Raw genomic sequence first — 20,636 nt, 5'->3', positions numbered from 1 at the left:
TCATATCGTCCTCAATTTCGGACACTTCTGAGATATTGGCTTGTCAATATAGTTTTTTTCTCCATGGTTCCATTCAAACGCTGCGTTTTTATTTAGTAGCTTGAGCGACGGCGCTGTCATTTCGGCCGTATTAGGAATATACAAAGCCAAGTAGTTCACACTCCCTAGTAGGCACTGCACCCGTTTTTGTCTTCTGAACCTCCCAAACTTACGGGAAATAAGGTGCTCACAAAACTCACACTTGACTATCTGCAATCATCATGCAGAGGGCTGATCCGCAACTGGACAGGTCCCTTTTGTAAATGCTGACAATACAAATAGTATTTGATAACTTAAGAAATAATGTTTCACTGAATATATTTTGTCCTTTGTCTTTACGAAAAAGGAATTTTGTTTTCAGTGTGATGGCCTACACCCACTGGACTAGATGCAGCATTCAAATACCAGAAAAAAAACCAGCGGGCATTTTAAATATGAATAAAAAATATCAAATTAAATAACAAGGGCTTACTATTTACGAGTGTTTCAAATTTATATATCATAAACATCTGTCGGGCACACACGCACAACTTGTGTTTTTCCAGCAAGAATTTGTTAAGGCGTTACGATTTGGCACTTTTAATTAACTTTCTGACACGTACATTGGTTACTAAGGTGCTGATATTGTTATTGTGTGTACTGACCGTATAGCCGGGAGTGTTTCTTGTTAGTAAATACCCGGTTTTAAATAAATAATCTTGTGTATTGTATCATTTTGAAAACGATTCACTTAAAAACCGGTACACATTTCAAAAGTGGCGTTTTCACTAGATTCCATGGGAAGGATTATTTTTCGCCGTGGATTATTATTGAAACACCGAACTAGCTTTTGACTGGTTCACTTTTCTAATCCAAAATATTTAATCCAATTGGAGAAACCACTAACGCAGTCTAAAGCACCTGGCAACGAATTCATAATGGCCGCGTCCATAGACGCTTCTGTTTTTGTTTTGTTATAGTTTGAGTGTTTTTTAAAAGAGAACATTTTAAAGCTCAAATTGACATTTAGAAGTGCTTTTAACTTACAAAGACAAAATGGCATCCATTTTGCGAAACGCTGCAGCAGCAGTGAACAACAAAGGAATGCCAAGTTCATTTTACAGTAAAGACAAACCAAACCCTGTTTTACAATCTCTAGACAAGGAAATAAAACAGTTTCAAGGATTTATCAAAAAGAAAAACGTCAAAGGTTATCAAAAACCGGATGAGGAATCTCAGTCTAGACCGTAAGTCAGAGTTCAACCTTTTCACCCTCCATCACTGATGCATAATTAATTAATTTGCGTAAATAAAAAAATAACTGTAAATGAAATTATGTTTTTTTTTATCCCTCCGAGATACAAGATACAAGAACCTTTATTTAAAGTCAGGTATGTGTTAACAAGAAACATAAGCTCTGAGCTTCTTTCCGACATGAATAACAGACATACATAACATATCAAATAAAATAACAATCAAAGCTTGTGACCTGGAAATAACTGTTGAATATGGCATGCATGGAATGTAGGACGAAGTGAACCACTTCCTAAGTGAACCAGGACTAAGTGAACCACTTGGTGAGACGAAGTGAACCATCTATATGTTATATAGGGAATATTCTCTTAATGAAATATTATGTTTCAGAGTTTATTTTCCTGAGTATAAATGATTTAATAGATGATATGGATAAATTGTTAATCACATCAAAGTGTTTATTTATTCGAATTATGTATTTTGATATAACAATGTTTTGAAAAAAGGAAAAGAAAAATGAAAAACAAAATACCTTTTTATTTAATCCTTATAATGAATATATTATCAATACATCCTACTTTGTTGAATTTTATTCCATATGTGTTCAAAAATTCTCTATGTTTGTTATTTACACCTCAGACATGTACCAAAAACAAATAAGTGTGGGTGTAATTAATGGATAATTGTACTTTAATTTTAATTGGCCTTATTAATTGGTATTTACTAATTAAACAGCTCACTTACAGAAGCTGTGAACAGACATAGTGACATATGACTCAAACATTCTTTAATTGGTATGAAAGCCTGTATATAAGTTGACCATTTTATTGGTACATCAGGCAATATAGACAAACCCCAGCCATGTAGCAAATGTGTGAAGTCTTGCATTCAAATGGCGATAATTACTAGTTATTATCACCTTTCAGGCAGTGTGCCATCACACAATAGCCACTATATAATACATATGTGGTTCACTTGGTCCTGAAATGGTACACTAAGGAACTGGTTCACTTGTGAAATGGTTCACTTCGTCCTGCACCCGCATGCATGCATCAGAAGCAAAATTGAAATGGTCTTAAATCGCGCACTGGGTGCTAAAATTTGTTTTGAAGTTCTCACATGTTAACACATGTGGTCTGATGATAACATGTACATTGTAATTTTTGCTTATTTCTGATAACAATAATTACCAGTCTAAATTTCTCAAGCTAATCAAATGGTGCTTATGGGAATGTTAGAAAGGCACAGGTTCGTTTTAATCTTTATTGCACTGTTTTAGTTATCATTAACATGTAGTTCCAATAAACTTAATCCATTTAATATAAGAGAGAGCATGTTCTGAAAATAGAAAAGATTAACAATACTTATTACAATACATATGTATAACTGTTCTTGTAATATAAACATTATGTAGTAGACAAAGAATATATGTGTTACTTAAATACGATATTTCGCATATATATGTTAAGTAATTGTCTTGTGGCGTTTAAATGACATAACACATACAACGACATAACAATGTACATATACAATAAACAAACATGTACAAAACAGTTTACATCAATCACCAACCAAGTTTGTGGGTCTGAACTCCACACTCTCAATCATACATCTCTCAGGTGAATGCAGTTCATGCCGGTTATAACTGAAAACCTAAAACCATGAATGCAATATTAAATGTAGAAAACAATTAGCAGCTTATGCTATATTGAAACCAATATTAGAAGTCTAATACCACGAAAATACATAATTCAGCCTGACAAATCTACCAAATGCTTGATTACATTTCAAACACACTTGCAAACACAAATAGAATAGTTAAAAGTTCAAATGCAAACAATACTGACCATAATAATTTTCCTTTACTTGGACCAAATCAAATTAAAAGCTTCCACAACTTCTCAAATGTTTTCAACAATGGAGGGAAAATCATTGCAACAATGACAATTACCATCACCTAACCAATTCAAAGGAATCACTCAACCATATAACATATCATGGTCTGTGGGAAACAATAACCAATAACTGGTAAAAAAGTAAAATCAATCTACATGAGTTGTCTCCCTTAACTATCAGAATTTCAACTGGGCTGCACAATATCTCTGGTAGATGTTCCACTGAGTATACAGTGTCTGAAATAAAGTTGAGTATACAAAAAGTTTGGGAAATTTAAGTGTTATGTTACGATAGCCTTGTTTGAAAATGATGCTGACCATTATGGTGTCATGTTTACTAGAGAAATAACTAATTTATCAATTATGCTTTATGATACATATACAAAGTAGGATCTTAACTTCTTTAAATTGGTACACATATTTTGTCTGTCATGTTTTTTTTTTTAATCTATTAGCTGATCAAACCATTACAGGGCTGATACACTGTTTGAAATTTGGAACAAATATGAGCCCAGACTACCAAGGTCATACTACCAGGGGAAGCTGTTGGAAGTTGGAGACTTTCTTATGTCAAACAAGGTAATAACTTAACTCTAATTGCAAACCCAAATCATAACTGTCATATCCTAATGCGTTGCATATTTCTTTCTTTTTGACAAGCCTGCTATACAAAAAATCTAGAATTTTCACAAACCAATAACAGCATTTGCCAGTGCAGGGTTTTAAGGCTAGTGCTTATTTCGACTGATGCATTTCTGTTACATTTCTGATTTTTTTTATTATTTATAAAAACATGTTACCTATATTTAAAAATAGAATTACAGTTGCTTAAAAGGATTTATAAATATCATTAATTAATTATTGTCGTTTAGCTTTGAATATTTCCAGGAGTTGTAGACTTATTTTTTATGGAAGCATTGTGCAATTTTGTTGTATTGATACCCTATGACAATCGTAATATGTTGGCAATTTCTTTGCCATTTAATATACACTCATTACCGTATTACAGTTTCAATTTCATTATCTGAAATATGATTAACACTTCTGCAGTTGTTATTTGTTTAAATCATTTGCTAAAATTCATATTATATATTATACAGGAGTACAGTTTGGCTCTATGGCAGTGCTATGACAGATACCTGATGCACTTTGGGGATATTGATGTAGTGGAAATCACAGATGTTGACACATTCAAGTCCACATTCTTCCCTCACGGCTTTGATGGAGATGGTGCTGATCTAACAGTATGTATTTATTTTCTGTTTTTAATATGAATAAGTTTTCTTCATCCAAATTAATAGGATTAGTTTAGATATTATTACCTTTGAAAATATTTATTTTGTCACCAGGTAGTTTATAATTCATTTTAAAATATCATAAAATCAAATCTTGGTGTCCAGTTTTTATAAGTGTATTCTGCCCTTCTTAAACCTCTGGGTCAGTGTTAAACCTTAAGAGAACACTTTGTTTTTATATGTATAAGTTGAAATCAATTATGTGCAGAAGTAATTTCAAAACCTAAATTGCAATGTTCTTTACTGACTTATGGTTTACACTTTTCTTACTGTTAACAATCATACTTTAATAACAGTGATTCTTGATTCTATTTGACAACATCTTTATACATCAATATTTATGCTTTAATAACTTTTACAGTTCCGAGCCCTAATGGGCAAGAGCATCAGCATGTACCAGGTTATTCGAGTGTCCGATCCCAAACTCCAGAACACACAGAACATTACCAACTGTGTAAAGATCCTCACCTTTCTCAGGCTTGTCACACAAGTCATTCTGCCCATTGAGAAACTCTGCTGGCTCGTCTACAATGGTACGTTTCATTTTTAGATATATTTTTTTAAGAGAAAGGTCCAATTTTTAAAATTTTGTTGAAAATAACATCGTTGTTAACATCATTGTTGTTAACTTTTAAATTTTTATGATTTTTTATGAGATGCAGTATTTCTTACAACATTTGAGACAGCTGTAATTTTTAAAAAATGCCGTTAACAGTCTTGCCTACTTCAGCAAAGTACTGAACAAACGCTCCAAAGCCTTTTTATTGTCATAGTCTTCATGTTATCATCAACCAAAATCTTAATTGTTTGCTATAACTTCAAAACGTGCACAACTTGGTACATAAGTTCACAATGATAAACCTGTATAAGTTGCAACAAGTCTCATAACTATGGCTAAAATATTTATTATGTTATGCCCTGTTCACTTGGAACCATAAAAAGCATTGTTTAAAGCATGTTTTAAATAATCATATTTTTTCCATCTTGCATGAAATTTTATTTTGCAGGAACAATTGATATAAAATGTATACTGCATTTCCTGGAACCTGCCAAGATTCTTGAGTACTTAATATTGGCCAGTATGTGAATGGGGGGACTGCTGTTCTTTCCCTCACTATTGATATGTATCTTGGTACATGATGTTTCTGATACAACTTGTGTATTGTAGGCACAATCCACATATACAGCATGTCCCGGTACCTGATGTCGCTCGGCCATTCTGCCAAGGTTCTGGAGTACCTACTATGGGCCAGTATGTGTATGGAGACCTCGGTTCCTCTCCTGACTGTCCGATACCTGTCCTGGAGGTCAACACTCTACACAGCTGTCTGCCAGTGCTACTTTGATTGCAAGGCAACAGAGCAGGCTGAGGTCAGAATCAGAGTTTACATTTAGAAACTTTCCAGTTAATAAAATGAATGCATGAACAGGGATATTCCTGATGCAAACTTTATGTTAATCCACTGAACCCCCAAAAATGCACTTTTGTTTTGAATATACATTTTATAAGAACCCTTTAAAACTACAAGATATTACACTTTTGTCAATAATGAGGGATAACTCAGCATATATATCATACCCTTCGTGCGAGAACGCAAAAATGCCTTCTATTTTTACACACACTTTCTGAGTTCCTACACAAGTGTAATGATGTATAGCCTAAGCTGGTCAGCTGTTTAGTTATCAAAACATTAAAGATTGGTTATAAAGTTAAATACATGTATTGAATGTATGACCTTGGACTGTGTTTGATTGTCCATACAGATTCTGATGTAGATTTATATCACCCGATAATAATTATTTTCCAAAGAGTTACGCTTCAGCCAGGTTTCATCTTGTATTTTTCAGAGTTTTGCTCGGCGAGGGCTGGGGAAAATCCAGGAACTGAGTCAACTAGAATCCATGAGCAGTGCCAAGGACACACCTGACAGAGAGGCTGCCTTCAGGCAGGCGACCATTAAGGTATGGTTATTGTTGTAGGAATTAACTGGCACTTCTATTGATGCAATTAGAGCTGCAAACCACACACTGTTAAACTTCATTTAGTGTTTGTTCAAATTCTAGTTTGTTGAAAAACTGTTATGGAAAGTATCAGTGTAGAATTCTGGCTTTTTCATCCAGAAGTCTTATTACGTAACTGGCACTTATTATTTTTATCTTGATTATGTCTTGCTATAATTTCAGGCAAGTATCGAAGCCATGTCATTCTGTATGTTATATTTCTATGAGTAAGCGATAAAATTTGTAATTGAAATACTTAAAATGTTACGCAAAACTTAAATGCACTTGTTTGTTGTTGTTGTTGTTTGTAAATTATGTAAAGCTGTTTGCTATAGTCTGGTTTAACATATTTTTTCTGTTTGAAACTCTCGCAGAGCTTAGAATGTTATTTGTGTCGTCAGTGTGTTAATTATATGATAATATACTGATAGTTTCCTATTCTCGGTTTGTTAAACTTGCTGAATGATATGATATGTATTCATCAATATGTATTTACTGCCTATAATGTTGTATATAATTGTATATAAGTTCGGCTCTTCAATTTTGGAGGAATAAAAGAATCTATCTATCTATATCAATCTAACTTAAAAAAAGATTAGCTGCTTATCTTCTTTGTGTACACAATGGAAGTCTATGATACTACAAAATTTGCTCTACTTTTTATCTATTAAGTGGTATTTTTCAATTTCCTATGGAAGATGGCCATCATGGTATTCCGTCGATCAGTGTATGAGACAAGGAGAAGACCTAAAGGGCTACTGAGACCTAAAACAAGGGCTAACCTCAAGGATGCACAAAATGTAAGTAATTATAGAGATTTTGCTAAAGGGTTTCAGAAGGGTGCTTCCCTTTTTTGATAGCCCCCCTTTTGCCGGATAGAGGCCATCGTATGTACCATATTCTGCCTTTACTTTTATTCTTTAGCATTTTAACAGTATTCCATTTAAAGAGCTCCATGCATATACAAAATAAGGAAGCGTATCTCATTAAACTCTCTTTCCAGTTACAATGGCCCTTTACCCCTAGTGAGAAGCTTTTACACAACATGTTTGAGAGCACATTCGTTTAAAACCTGTGTACATTAGATGCTCTGAAAAACTAATTTCTTAATTCTAAGCATGTTTCTTTATTGACTCATTGGTTCTCCACTTTTTATTCATATTGCAATAGCTGAAGGTCGCTTTGCAAAGAGATCCTACATGAGAGGTTTAAGGCCAGTTCATCCTAGCTTCTGTTCATCCTAGCTCCTATTCATCCTAGCTTCTGTTCATCTTAGCCTCTGTTCCTCCTAGCTCCTGTTCATCCTAGCCCCTGTTTATCTCAGCCCCTGTTCATCCTATCTCCCCTTCATCCTAGCTCCCACTCATCCTAGCCCCTGTTCGTCCTAGCTCCCACTCATCCTAGCTTCTGTTCATCCTACCTCCTATTCATCCTAGCTTCTGTTCATCTTAGCCTCTGTTCCTTCTAGCTCCTGTTCATCCTAGCTTCTCTTCATCCTTGCTCCCACTCATCCTAGCTCCTGTTCATCCTAGCCCCTGTTTATCCTATAAACTTCAAATGACTCAAATTTTGTGAAATAACTATCCTTGACTCATTTCAAAGCAATTCTAATTCAGTTACAATGGCCGCGTACCCCGAGCGAGAAGCTCTTGCATGACATGTTTGAGGGCAGTTCAACTCAACTTCTGTGTATCCTCGAAGCCTTGAATGATACCAACAGGCGTATACTGATCACAAGCCCACCTGCACCAGACTCAGAGGTCGAAATACTGGACGTGTATGCGGAACTTTTTCTTGCTGGGCAGGAAATTTTGGCTGGTATGTTAAATTTAGTTTATACATATAATTAATTACTGAACACATTACCCAATTTATTGAAATAATAAACAATGAGCATGAAGCGTGAGGTATGTTTTGATTTCAATCAAGAGGGTTGGGCGTATTAATTGTTTTGTACCATATTGTCAAGCTTACCATGCAATATTAGTAGGGTGTTGATTTTGATATGAAATTGGTCTGCACACTATATTTTGCATGGTAGCTTTTCTGATAAGAGAATTAAATACATTTTTACATACAGGTAAATGAAAACACATTCCAATATATAATTCTTTTTTAGCTGAAATGTGAAGATTGTGTATAAGATAATATGAATCATGTCTTTTCTTGGGTAGAAACCAGTACATTAAAAGGCATAAAGAATGTGCTGCTGATGGGGCTTGAACTCTTGACCTCTTGCCTAGTATATTGGAATGTGCAGAATATCAGAACCCATGCAGCGGTTTCTTCCCTTTTCTATTCAGTAATCACTGCCACCACAATATCAAGTGATGGTGATTAAAACCATGTGACATTTTATTTAAAAACAACTGTCTTTACTAACTAATGCATAAATGTGTGTAATAAAACTATATATGTTTTTTTTTTATAAACTAAAATCCCGCTAATTTCTAACATGGTGGCAGAGATCTTATCAGCTTGCAAGGGAGATCACTGGGGATGAGCTTTGCAGAATATATTGAGTCATAATAGGGTTATCATTTGACTAGTAATTTTCTTTATTGGTTGACTAGTTATGAATATTCATATCATATGGTGGTTAGGGATCATGTAGTTTGTTGTATTTTGCCAAGGTGGAGGTGGACACAGGGTCTCCCTTCCGAAACCACCTAGTCGGATAGGTGTGCCTGCCCTGGCTGGCATTGCCCCGGGAAAGACACTCATGGAAATGGCTGCCAAGGGTATGTACCGTGAAATTTATTGATTTCCTAAGAAGTCCTAAAGAAGTTTTTGAGAATAATCCTTTTTGTGAAAACTGCAGTTTACACAGTATAGTTTTGCTTGCAGGTTCATCTCCAGATTCAAAACAATAAAATTTGATCTTAACTTCTCGAAAATTTTCATGGAAAACAGCCACGCTTTATAATCTTACCTAAACCTGTTAAAAAATTTTTTTTTTAATAAAAGGCAACTCATGTAGAATCTCATACTTCTTTTTTTCATGGTTTTGTTCATTTACAGGAGAGGATGGAGCCACCATTGAAGCTGCCATCAAGCTGGTGAAGTTGGCTTTCTGTTATGAGCAATGGGAAGTGTTTGAAGCTCTCAATGATTCAGTGCTCACTTACCTAAGGGTATGTATTATCATCCTGATATCTGATGCACCTATCACTGTGTTGCCACACTTGGTTTGGGGAGGGGAAATGGGAGTGGGGGGTGCAGCTGGAATAAAGGGGACTTTAGATAGCCGATGATTATGGTTGGAAGGGATTACATAGGCTTAGGTCAAACGATAAATCTGATGATTGTATAAATTGCCTATGTGCCTGTCTAATTGTATAAATTGCCTATGTGCTGTCTGTTGACTTTTGGTAAGGTATTAACCTCATATTATTTTGATATCATTTGGAAGGGTTTTATGTGTTGAAAAATGAGATGTAAAATTATATCCAAATGTGTTTTGACATTTGATTTTTGTTGAAAGAAAGATCAAATATACAGACTGTGATAATTTTACATGTAATATTTGTTGGGGTCATTTATTTAACAATATTAGTTTGAATGTTGTATATTTTGAGTTATCAATAAGACTTGTAATTCCCTCAGATTGTGAATGAAGACAAGTTCCTATGGGACGAGAAATGCCTGCAGATTCTGTCCGCTATGGAAAAAGTCACGAGCGGAAAGAAGCAACGTCGCACTGTGTCACAAAATGAAGAGGAACAGGGGGACCATGATCTAGCACCCTCTGTGCTTGGTGAGTAAATGATAGTTATCTTGTTTCAGGTATTTATGTATTGGTGTCATGGTTGTCATCGTCTGTAGCGACAGCAGATGTTAAGGATATTTCAATGAAAGGAAGTACACATTTTACAAAAGACAATCTCACAAGGCCCATAACCTTGGCCTTTATAATTGTTTTGAGTTTGTTTTTTTCTCTATATATTGAGTGACTTGGTTCCATATTCATAAAGCATCCGAGTGAAAATTTTCAACTAAGTGTTTCCCAGTTATGCATCTGAAAACACTTATGTTCTAACTATTTTACTTTTGATTCTGAAATCTTAGAAAAATACAAGTAAAGTATAAAAAATACTTTGGCTTTAGTGCAATCTGAGGCTTGAACAATCTAGAAATTAAATAAACTGACACCAAAACCTCACGCTCACAAGAACTCATACACAAACATAACAATAACTTAATCTTTAAGCCATTTGTTGAAATGTGTTACTGACGTCAAAATCTTGCACTTTAAAGACAATATTTGAGCATGTATCAACATGGTTTCATTTAGATTTAGTTTAAGCCAGGGTTTTCCCAAAGATATTTAGCTCTTGGTCCTTGGACCTCATTGTGACACTTGAAATTTTTATGAGTACCCCAAATAATATTTATATAAAACAGGTTTATTTTGGAGTCCTAGGGATGTACAGTTAGTTGAAAATTGGAATTCCTTGTCCAAAAATTAACACAAGGATGCAGGTTTTCTGCATCAAGGAAATCTCTGATAACACAATGCTTTTTACCCACCTTTCAGCCCAGTCAACCCGATCTGTGAACATGAATGATGACTTGATAATTCTAGCAGACACTCTCATGTCTGTTGTGGCGGGACCCTTTACCGTAAGTTTAAAATCATAACTAATGTCTAATTTTCTTGCCAAATTTGTAATAATTTGCCTGTCAGGAAAAATGGCAAATTAATTGTCATAGCATCATTTTAAGCTGGTCTGTTCTTTTAAAAAAGAAGTTGAGATGTTGTCATATGTTTAGTTGATGGGAGTCGCTTTGTTGAACAAAAGTTCAGTGTTAGCAAAATTTAAAATCATTCTTACACATTTCTAGTTAAAACAAGGTCCATAACTCTTAATGCTTTTTATTGGCTGTGAATTATGTATCAAACATTGAGCATTGTTCAGACAGAAACAAGTCGTTACCCATCTGAAATAATAAGTATTTTAAATGATGATTATTGAAGTTATTTTCTATTTTTCAGCCTGAGACCATTGAGGTGGACATTATAGTGGATGCAGCCCTCTACATGTGGAACAAATGCAAAGCTGTGTTCCAGAAATATCAGACTGGTTCTGTGGACAACCCAAAATACCTTAGCAAGATGGAAAACCCAACTAAGGTTCGTCTGAAAATAAAGCCAGAGATTGTTTCTAAAAAATAACCTAAAATAAAAAATCAAATACAACAACATATTATAGTGAAGGGACATGATTTTATGTTGCTAAATCAAATTGTAATAACAGTTTGATTAAAGCCAGAATCATGCAGGATTGCATAGAGTTTTTAAATAATCTGTTTTTGAGATATTGTCATAGGCATCATCAGCTTGTAAAATATTTAATCTTGGCAGTTACTTAAAAACTGCTGAAGATATTCAAATGAAACTTGGTACACATGTTGCAAGACACAAGTCCCACATGTATGGTTATTCAATCTTATTACTCTGGATTTTATAATTGTCAAGTTATGCCCTTTTTTGAACTGAAGAAAACAAACGGGCATTGGCGTTCACTACGAGGCATTCTAAGAATTTTGTTTAGATGTATGTCTGCGCATCAAAAATGACACGCATCTTCCACTATGACTACTGGTATCTTCTTTCAAATTGAAAAAAACAAAAGAAAACAAAATCTGCATAGTGTACATACTAAATGTTTTTTACCAGCTGTTTAGTTGTAGCAATATAAGCCGGGTAGACTTCACGTTTACTGCAGTACCATAGTACAATGGTTTTATGATTTAGTCCCAAGAACAAAATGACACAAACATCAAAAGTACTTGAGTATTTGAATGCTTCTATTACAGTGGGTTTACATACTGGACGTTGTTCACCAGCTGTTGTGTTGGTGCGGAATTAGCAGCGTGGACCCCGCGCTAACTGCAGAGGTCGTGTTACGACTTGGCCTTGTGTTGGAGAGTAGCGCGCATCTTGATCAGATAGAAGGTAGATAGTGAATAACCTATTATAAAGTGTGTTATGAGCTTTATTTATGCTTAAGTATATTGTTGTGGGTAAATTTGGTGGGAATCTCATATTACATGGAAAGAATATATATGTACCATTTATGTATAGATTCATATTGTGTGTTTCATTTTACTGTCTGACATCTGCTAAAGTAAGATTTTTAGTTTTCATTCATTGATGTGTTCGGCTATACATACAATGTACATGTAATGTAATCAACCAATAAAGCTATTCACATGCCTTATTAGGCTTCTAAATTAAATTTGATACACCTAAGATGCAACCTGAAAATGTGTTTGTCCAAAAAATTTGGTTGTGATAAAAAATCACAAACCAATCATCTCATAACCCAACCAACCTTGCTTCTCCCATTGTAAGACTAACCCAAACTCTTTACCCCACCCCCCATACTAACAAAGGAAAGAAAATGTTTGACTGGAGACGTTCCCCTTCCCCAGGGAAAGATACACCAGTAACCCCTGTGTCCACTGCAAGGGGAGAGATAGGTATTCATTATGTTGGTGCAATATTTCTAATTTAAAATTTAGACCTATTTTGTTTGAGAAACACTCGTCTTTTTGTCCTGGGACTAGTTTGTGTGAAGTGTTCATTATTTCTTATTTCAATTTTAGTGTTTCTTGTTCATATTTTTTGAGTGTATTTTATTGATACTATGTTGACTAGTTTCTGAAGAGAGCTTTTCTAAGTTTTATGTATATTAGACTGGTTTTGGTTTTTACAGTTTATGTTATATGTTGCTTATTAAAAAACGCATAAGAAAATATGGATGGATGTAAAGGTATAGGTTATAATTCAAACAAATATTACATGTGGCTAATCCCTTTTATACAAAATTTCACTCGTGTAGCTGCTTTTCTGGCATGAATATACTATTTAGTTTATACCAATTTATTTAATAGCTCAATTATGTAGAAAGCTAACATCTTATTTTAAAACCCCTCAAGTCCGCTTCCTGGGTCAAACTCACTAATACTTTGTGGCCATGTGAGAGGCCACAAAAACTTTCTGTGACCAGGGATTGAACTCAGGACCTCTCTCTCTGGAGGCGGACCCTATAATTCTGTAAAAAAATATTATTTTTTTTTTGAAGTAACTCTGTTGCTTTCCAGATATTTCAAATGATCAACTGTTACAAAAACAACTAAAACTAAGGCCATGTTATATTAAACTGTTGCACTTACAAAGAAATTAAATAAACATGTTTCCATTTTTCAGAGGGAAAGTCCCCAATCAAGGACTCATCAATGTCCGACCTCGGAGCACTGCATGATGGTAGCCAGCACATTTCCCGCACGTCCATGCTTTCCTCATCCCTTATCAATGTGAACCCCCGTAACCAGCTCCTGCAGGCTCGAGACATTCTCGAGCTCGGTTTGAAAAATGTCTCGTTTGCGCGTGAGGCTGTGGCGTTGGCTGATGGAAAATCAATCGCTGATGTTAGCTGGGCAAAGGTAGAATTTTGTTTTACTTACATCTCTTATGTGAAAATTTTCTTTAAATTATTTTTATAAGAATTAAATTTTGTTTCTGATGACTTATTTAAAAAAAAATTCATATGCCAATGAAGGTTTTGTAATATGATTATTATAAATACCAGTACTTTTAAAAAAAAGCATGGACTCTATGCATGTTTAACATAGAATGTACAACAAATTGGTCATATAGTATCAGTACTGTGACCAAAAAAGAATAATAATTTTCATAAAAATCAAATGTTTTGCTTACAGAAAATAATACCACCTGATAGACTTCCACCAGAATTTAAGGGCATAAATGACCCTCTCCCACCAATTTTTATCCCCCTAAAAAAAAATTCTGAAACAAAAAATGGCTTACAAACCAGTCAATCCCAATTCTCCTCTCATAAAAGTCAGTCAGAAATGATTGAAGATTCAAAAAGTCTGGGTCATTCAGAGGCTGGTAGATCAGGGGTAAGTTTGCTATGCAAGCATTTGGCTTACCATGATCAGCCCATATTGTACAGTCCACCAGCTTGTTTCTGATAAAAAGTAAGCTGTATTAAGACTACAATCATAAAGTATGATTTTAAAGATAAGGATAATTAATTACTTGATATAAGTGTGCTGTATATACTTTTAACGAATGACTTTTTCGTCTGCGCATAAAGTTACTTGGGTAAAATTCTAGCAAGTAAAGATATTATGAACTTTTGCATCTTGGAGAAAATTAAATTGTTATGAGAAAAGAATTTTTTTGAATGACTTAAATATCCAAACATATGTATTAACATACAGCTTCATATCTTTTTATCAGAAACGAGCTTATTGTAACACATAAAAGCATGTTAATAATATGTATCCGTACTTTGCAGGATTGCATGTAACATACAGCATGAAATCATTTGCATTGCAGTTCTTTACTGTGGCAAGGCACGCTCAACAATGCTTTTTTTATAATGCATTTTACGCAATGCTTTTATGAAAGTTTTATGCATTAACTAATAACCAAAATAGTACCTTAAAAATGAGCCAAAATAACCAAATAGAAACATTATTGTCATTGTTAAGTTTTAAGTCCTTGTATGACTTTAGATAAAGATGAATTCTGGGTTGTATCAGACTCAGTGGTTTATAAGACACTTCATTATGCCAATTTAGTTGTATGTAAAATGTCCTGGGATTAAAATTCTGCAATTTGAGATGTTTTACGGTCATTTTGATTAGTTATGATTTTTTATCGGTAACAATTTGAATATAGTACATTTTTCCCATGTTAGTCTCCGTTGCTGTTACAAGAAAAAAAAGAAGCACGGAAAATTCAAATGTGCTAATTTTGTACTGCATTATGGTCTATTGCAGAACAATGATATAAACATAAATTCCAAACTTGTTTGAATTACTTTGAAAAAGCAATATTTTTTTTTAGTTTTAATTGATATCAGAAATAAGGTTATACTACAATTTACTAATTATGCTTTCCTATGATTTCTAGAAATTTATCAGTGAAATTAAACAAACTTCAATGTTTTTCAAAATGTTACATTTATGATTTGCATATAAATTGGTGCGCTTCTCTGAAAAACTACAATTAACTGTCATTTTATATTTTTTTAGGTATATAATAAACTGAATTTTTGTTTGTTTCAGTGTAAGATTGCAATATAATTGGGCCTTTAAAGGGGCTGTACTCCGTATGATAAAATAGCGAAAACAAAAAGAAAATTGTCCAAAACTGACATAAACTTGGCATCGATGTGTACAATGCATTGAAACTTACTAACTGAAGTACCACAAAGTTTACAATTTATTTAAGTTTAGCAGTTATTTCGTATTTTTCCATTAAAAAAGATTACCGGGTATGTCTACCAGGTAGAATTCATTCCTTATGCGTGATTGGCTAGTCGGAGTTATCACGTGATATTACCGAGGTAGGTGTATAGCCTAATTAGCTCACCTTATTAAAGTAAGCCGTCGTAGCTCAGTGGATACGACGCTGGACTGCAATTTTGGCAACACAGGTTCAAACCCGGTCTCCAACACTTTTTTTTTTTTTACATTTTGGTACTTTTTTCACAATTATGAGATTAAAGCGTAACACATTCTATTAGATAATTGTCCTGAGATTCGTTACAAAAAAAACTTTTTATGTGCCAATCTTTTGTACATTTGGTGCCAATCTTGTGTACAGTCCCTTTTAACATCATAAGTAAATAAATTATAGCTGTTGGTGCTCACTCTGTGAAATAAATTATGATCTTACACTGAAACAAACAATTATCCTATATTCCATATGTGTTGCATGATGCTTCAGCTAGTTAACAAATTTGAATCAGTCAATAATTTTAAAATTATTTTTAAGGTCATATAAATGAAAATTTAGTATGGACATTGTTTTACTATTTTTGAAATGAAAAAGGACAGATATGTGAAGAAACATTTAATCTGATATCACACTTATAGTGAAGCTGTACCTAATGTTTTGAATATATTCCCAGAAACCAAATCTGATTCTGTATGAAGCTGAACGTAATGTTTTGAATATATTGTTGCCAGAAGTCGTAACTGATCCCATTAAGCTGTACCTAATATTTTAAATATATTCCCAGATTCCGTATCTGATTCTGTATGAAGCTGTACCTAATGTTTTTAATATATTCCAAGAATCCGTATCTGACTCTGTATGAAGCTGTACCTAATGATTTGAATATATTCCCAGAATCCGTACATACTAGCTTACTCAAGAGAGGTACGCATGTGTATGATTGTTTGGAATGTTGGAAGGATTTATCGTATGAGATATAATGTAGTTTCATTGATTTTAACAGTGATTTGTATAACCATGTATCCGTAATTTGTAGTTATTGAAATAAGATAGATATATTTTGTATATGTAATTAACATTCACTGTGCTGATTTTAAATTTGATTGTTTTATAATTGCATATGTATGTACCATCAACTATAGATAATATAGATATATAGTTTGTTTCCTATAAGCTATTGTATTGCAGTTTAACACTAAGTCTTGTTGGTAGATATAATGTTACCATATGTGTCAATGTTTGTCAGGGGCGTACCTAGGCATAATCCAGTACAAGTTGATATTGTTTCCCATTAAGAGGCAAGTGCTTCAGTCTTAAAATAAGGCCTAAAAATGAATGTTTCAGGGGTGCATGTTTATGTAACTTCTCTGAACATTGGTATTCAGCGTGCTTGAAAATAGTTCTTTTATTACTGTATTCTTCATAAAAATCCAACGGGTGGGGACCTCTCCAACTCCTTCCAAAATTATTTTGGAGGCCATACTAATGAAAGACCTTGCCATGTCAGTGCCTCACTCTGACAAGTATACAGATTTACAGTTCAAAATGCCTCAGGTACTCCCCTGTTTGTTTTCAAACATTTCTAGAGAATTAATAGCATTTTCTAGTATATTTAATTTATGAATCCATAAATCTTAGTCATAATCTGCTTTATGTATGAATGTTTTTAAGGCTATAATTAATATATATTAGTTGATATAAATCTCCCTTTTGTTCTTTACCATGTACTAAATAAAAGTAGATGATGTTTCTAAATAAGTTTCTTTAACAAATTATACAACACTCTTTCGTAGGAGCTAAATGAAGAACTCTTCGCGCCAGATAGTCGACAAACTACTGACGTATTGGGAGGTGGCAGAGGTGATGGCACAATAAATCGGGATGACCTGATTCCAGAAAACCTCCGAGGCTCAGCCACCGCAGTTTGGAACACTGTGAAGGACCTTCACCTTGAACTGATCCTCATGTATCATCGCGTGTGTCTGAAGCTTGACCAGATGGGGCCTGATCCTTCAGTGAACATGCCGAAACCGTTCAAGCGAAGGACTTGCTCTAGGATGCAATTTGTAAGCACTGTATTATAACAGGCTTTTCGTTAGGATTTTTCAACTGGGGTCTTGGGACCTTCACGCTTAAAATATTGGGGGTCTCTTGTAGTTATATGGGAAACCAGTATATAATTTGCGCTAAATTTAAAGTTGCACTCTCACAGATTGATTGTTTTGACAACTTTTTTTATTTTTTGTCTCGGAATGAGCCAATTTTTTGTGTAAATGTCTGGAAATCAGTGATATAAGAATGCTAGAATTAGAGTAGAAGGCATATTTGAAATCCGTATTCTTGTATTGTAGGGCAGTGACCGGTCTCTGCTAGACTCCTATGTTGAGACCACAGACGAGCTACTGGCCCGCACCAATAAGAACAACTTATCCAAGGCCCTTCTCTACATGGAGAAAGCTTACCTCTCACCCAGCGATGGCAAGGTTACTAAGGAACAGAAGAAGCTACTTGAGGTATGTCAGAAAATATTGTTTTAACATTTTTCTCTAAGCAGACAACATATTCAGTTGCTGAATTCTAGTTTTGATAAGATAATGATATGAATTGTTGCTACTTTTTCATATATAATTTGGGGTAGTTTTTATTTTATTTAAAGAAATGTCTACTTTTTTGTCTTAGGCAGATTGTAAATTTGTGTGTCATCTTAATAATTTGTCAATAAAATAAGAAAATTGAAGGGATTTTGTGTCTTTATTTGTTAGATTTTAAATGGATTGTCACAATTTTAAGGTAGATGATCTAGTTTCAATTTGAAATGTTTGTAAGATATAAACAAATATATATATAAAGTATGTAGATGATTTGCCTCACTTGGAAAATTCACTTGATGAACTACTGATTTTATCTTTATTTTATGTTCAAAACTAATAAAAAAGGATATTTCTTGGTCTTTAATTTGCAAAAGCAGTCAAATTCTTAATGATGTCAAACCATTCGGGCAATGATTTCATTGATAGTGTCCATGCTTTGTATGCTGTGTGATGAAGACAGCAGAATGGGCCACAATATCTGTTTCAAAAAAAGTGAGACACTGATGAAATTCTATAAACCCTTGGAAAATACATAATAAAAAAAGTAAATATCATTTAAATTTTTAAACCATGACCTATTTCAGAATGCACTGACTTGTATCCAAAAAGCTCAAAACGAAGAGAAGAGGACATACCTAGACAATACCGGTATATCCGAGGACAAACTCGTAGAAGGACGTGTCCCTCCCCAGCCCATCCTGCTATCCAGAACAGACCATTCGATTGTATTCAAACCGGCTCCTTGGAAATCTTCAACTGGAGAAAAGGTTGGTATTAGAACCTAGAATTATTTGTTTTTCGTTTGTTAAAAAATGTCAATGAATGAACATACAAAGGAGTATATACCTCTCCCACCAATCTTGCTATCTACATGTAGGAGGTTCTCATTTGTATCAGAAATGTTTTTTTTTATTTTTAAAAATAATTAAAAAAGCTGAGGATCATCATTATAAAACTAATTCTTTACCACACTCCTGCAAAATCATTATTTTTATTGTGTGTTACCTGTAGCCAAGAAGAATTTGATGGAAATTATTAGCAAAGGGGCTCACTTTTACTTTTTATAAAAGGAACAAGTCATATATTTACATTTCTATATATGATTTCAGGTGGCGTGGTATCGTGTATTTGCTCGCAATGCCACAGGCAGCAATGTGAAGGCTAGGCTCAATGACTACTTCTTCCCAGGCACCGGCCAACAGGTAAATGATTATAATAGAGAAATAAGGTGAAATCTATGATAATTCACCCATATTCAATGTACAACTTTTAAAATAAGTGAAATCGTCTTGTGTGAAATGTTGCACAACAAAAGGTTGAAAATTAGAGCATATTATGTAATGGCAAGTCTGTTGAAATTTAATTAGAAAATCTACTGAAGAATGTATGGGAAAGTTGTTAAAGAAACAGGGTATTCTACTTTAATAGGTTGAGAGATGCATCCATAATTTGTTTTACAATTAACTTATATATAGTATGCTCACAATTAGGGCAGTATTTGAAAGAGCATGAACTACTGCTATAACATGGTACATATTGGAGATGAAACACACTTTTATTGGATCTTTTTCATTTAATTCAATTTTTGATTTGTCCAGATCCCATACCACCACAAAGAGCTACGAGTGTCCGGCTTGAAGGCAAACGAGCGTTATGTTTTCGCAGTGGCTGCATACACACAAGATGGGAAACTTATCGGGGACGGAATAGGAGAAAGCACAAAACCAATATTGGCCAACCACCCTCTTCCAGTGCTGACCACATGGGCATTCTTGGCTCAGGTTGGTAGCTTTGTATTGTTAACATGAGTAATATAAAAATGTATAAGGGGAGATAACTATTGGGATGGACACAGTGAGAGAAGCAGAGTGATATGAGCCAATCATCCATTTCCAGTGTTCACCACTGAGGCTTTGCTAGCTCAAGTTTGTTGTTAAATAGCTACCATTATGGGAAACAGAGGTACAGAAACAAAGTAGGTAATGAATTGAGGGAGAACTTGTTCAACCAGTACTTCAACCAAGCAATTCACTCCCGATACCGACCACTTGGGGCTTCGACTTTTGAGAGTTAAGAGTTTATATAAGGTATGCCTCTGGTTGAGAAATAAACACTACACTTGTTGCCATTCAATCATTTTATTAACAAATTAAGGAATACTATTTCGTTATTAGATACTAGTCATGGTTTTATTACCAAATTGATAACTTTGACGACCTCAGACAAACATCCAAGTGACCAGGCTGAGCTAAGTTCCCATTCCCATGATGTTTATTGGATTGGGGATGGACTCTGTCAG

General features: G+C 34.2%; 1 protein-coding gene and 1 long non-coding RNA gene across 16 annotated transcripts in view; one reads left to right on the top strand and one right to left on the bottom strand.

Annotated features, from left to right (window-relative positions):
* Nucleotides 1-952: 952 nt before the first annotated feature.
* Nucleotides 953-20,636, top strand: part of LOC128217238 (cilia- and flagella-associated protein 54-like) — a 69,985-nt gene continuing 50,301 nt past the window's right edge. For 11 of the 15 annotated variants that reach the window (XM_052924236.1, XM_052924222.1, XM_052924225.1 and 8 more), the window contains exons 1-23: nt 953-1,265; nt 3,641-3,746; nt 4,268-4,411; nt 4,824-4,995; nt 5,631-5,833; nt 6,311-6,424; nt 7,162-7,263; nt 8,080-8,281; nt 9,097-9,204; nt 9,485-9,597; nt 10,070-10,220; nt 11,001-11,086; nt 11,460-11,597; nt 12,284-12,422; nt 12,902-12,949; nt 13,680-13,915; nt 14,192-14,395; nt 16,641-16,670; nt 17,540-17,812; nt 18,098-18,259; nt 18,922-19,104; nt 19,447-19,539; nt 19,936-20,118. In XM_052924236.1, coding sequence (XP_052780196.1) covers nt 1,075-1,265; nt 3,641-3,746; nt 4,268-4,411; nt 4,824-4,995; nt 5,631-5,833; nt 6,311-6,424; nt 7,162-7,263; nt 8,080-8,281; nt 9,097-9,204; nt 9,485-9,597; nt 10,070-10,220; nt 11,001-11,086; nt 11,460-11,597; nt 12,284-12,422; nt 12,902-12,949; nt 13,680-13,915; nt 14,192-14,395; nt 16,641-16,670; nt 17,540-17,812; nt 18,098-18,259; nt 18,922-19,104; nt 19,447-19,539; nt 19,936-20,118 — 3,381 coding nt within the window. In that variant the 5' untranslated portion in view covers nt 953-1,074. Of the gene's footprint in view, nt 1,266-3,640; nt 3,747-4,267; nt 4,412-4,823; nt 4,996-5,630; nt 5,834-6,310; nt 6,425-7,161; nt 7,264-8,079; nt 8,282-9,096; nt 9,205-9,484; nt 9,598-10,069; nt 10,221-11,000; nt 11,087-11,459; nt 11,598-12,283; nt 12,423-12,862; nt 12,950-13,679; nt 13,916-14,191; nt 14,396-16,640; nt 16,671-17,539; nt 17,813-18,097; nt 18,260-18,921; nt 19,105-19,446; nt 19,540-19,935; nt 20,119-20,636 lie in introns of all 15 variants that reach the window. The other 4 variants (XM_052924235.1, XM_052924232.1, XM_052924229.1 and 1 more) reach the window with 3 other exon arrangements.
* On the bottom strand, nt 2,533-3,174 carry LOC128217240 (uncharacterized). The gene is made up of 3 exons (XR_008258210.1): nt 3,120-3,174; nt 2,845-2,925; nt 2,533-2,610 (listed from the first exon to the last, which is right to left on the bottom strand). It is a non-coding gene; the product is annotated as an uncharacterized LOC128217240 (long non-coding RNA).

Source organism: Mya arenaria, chromosome 14 (genome assembly GCF_026914265.1).
Source record: "Mya arenaria isolate MELC-2E11 chromosome 14, ASM2691426v1".
In the NCBI taxonomy this organism is placed as follows: Eukaryota; Metazoa; Mollusca; class Bivalvia; order Myida; family Myidae; genus Mya; species Mya arenaria.
This window is presented reverse-complemented; position numbering and strand designations above follow the sequence as displayed.